The 1,213-nt window shown below is 59.2% G+C and overlaps 1 protein-coding gene across 1 annotated transcript in view; it reads right to left on the bottom strand.

The window, feature by feature from the left end:
• Window positions 1–759, bottom strand: part of SDRG_12490 (hypothetical protein) — a gene marked incomplete at its 3' end in the record, with an annotated part of 3,850 nt that extends 3,091 nt beyond the window's left edge. Inside the window, exon 1 of the mRNA XM_008618562.1 lies at window positions 70–759. Within this exon, the coding sequence (XP_008616784.1) occupies window positions 70–630 (561 nt within the window). The 5' untranslated portion in view covers window positions 631–759. The remainder of the gene's footprint in view (window positions 1–69) is intronic.
• Window positions 760–1,213: the final 454 nt, after the last annotated feature.

A 1,213-nucleotide genomic window follows, 5' to 3' on the forward strand; every position in this document is an offset into this window, starting at 1 on the left:
ACCAAAGTTGGAAATGTCGTTGCCAGAGTAGTCGGTGTTCCATTCGGGCTTGCCGCACGTTCGACCAACGATCGGCAACGGCGTCGACGTCGGCGTCGGCGTCGTGCCTGCCTTCTTGGCCGAGATGACACCCGGCGCCGCCTTGCGCCCGGCGTCCGACGACTTGAGGTAGCAGATCCCGTCCGCAAGCGAAAACGCGTTGCAGCCATCCGCTTTGGCGCAGGCGTCGCAGCAAGCCTTTGTCTGGTCGGCCTGGCTGCCCGACACGAGCTGCTTGGAGAGGTCGTTGCCGTAGTAGTCGACGTTACTTTCGGGCGCCGAGCACGTACCGACGGGCGCCGGCGTGCGCGACATGAGCACCGACGTGGCACCATTCAACGGTTTACGGTTGCCGCCGCCCGACTTGAGGTAGCAGACGTTGTTGGCAAGCGTGTACGCAACGCACGAGCTGTTGCCGGTGCAGCCATCGCAGCACTGCTTGAGCATGTTGTTAAAGTCGCCGGTTGTCGCAAAGTTGCCGACGTCGTCGCCGTAGTAGTCGGTGTTCCACTCGGGTGCGCCGCAGGTCCGGGCGTGGATCGCCGTGATGGCCATCGTTGCCAAAAGCGCAGTCGTCGCAAGAGGTTGCATCGGGTGTAGTTGTAGTGGTGGTAAAATGGAAAATGAGGTTGGTTGTGAGGGTGGCGCGACGCCTCGGGGTCGCAACGAGCGGCGCAGCGATCAGGTTGCACTCGCCACACCCACCCACATCAAGGCCGCCGTGTCGGTCGTTGTGCCACAGTAGCCATGCGACCGACCGCACCAAGTACAAAGACGCGCGGCCCAGGCGCGCGCGTCGTCGTTTCGACACTTGCCCACATTGCATGTATGTCACATTGCACTTTGTGTTATGGTTGAAAATAGTATAAGGTAAGACACTCACACTTGGACGCGCTACTTGTCATTGCCAGTAAACTCGCTACAGCCCCACAGAAGTACATACTATGGACTCGTGAGCTCCACCCACCCACGACGCGAATCTCAACTGTCCCTTGCATTTCAAAGCTTCTCCGGCTGCCACGTTTCACCATCTGGTGCAGGAAAGGCCGACGTGCTGCCACGCAATACTGAGAAACGGACCAATCAGAACGACCAGCGGCCACCAAAGATACATGTTGGGGTCACATTTTGGTTTGACGTGGCGGAAACGCAGTAGGTGGAGTCGATACGTTAC

This window comes from Saprolegnia diclina, assembly GCF_000281045.1.
Source record: "Saprolegnia diclina VS20 unplaced genomic scaffold supercont1.50, whole genome shotgun sequence".
NCBI classification, from domain to species: Eukaryota; Oomycota; class Saprolegniomycetes; order Saprolegniales; family Saprolegniaceae; genus Saprolegnia; species Saprolegnia diclina.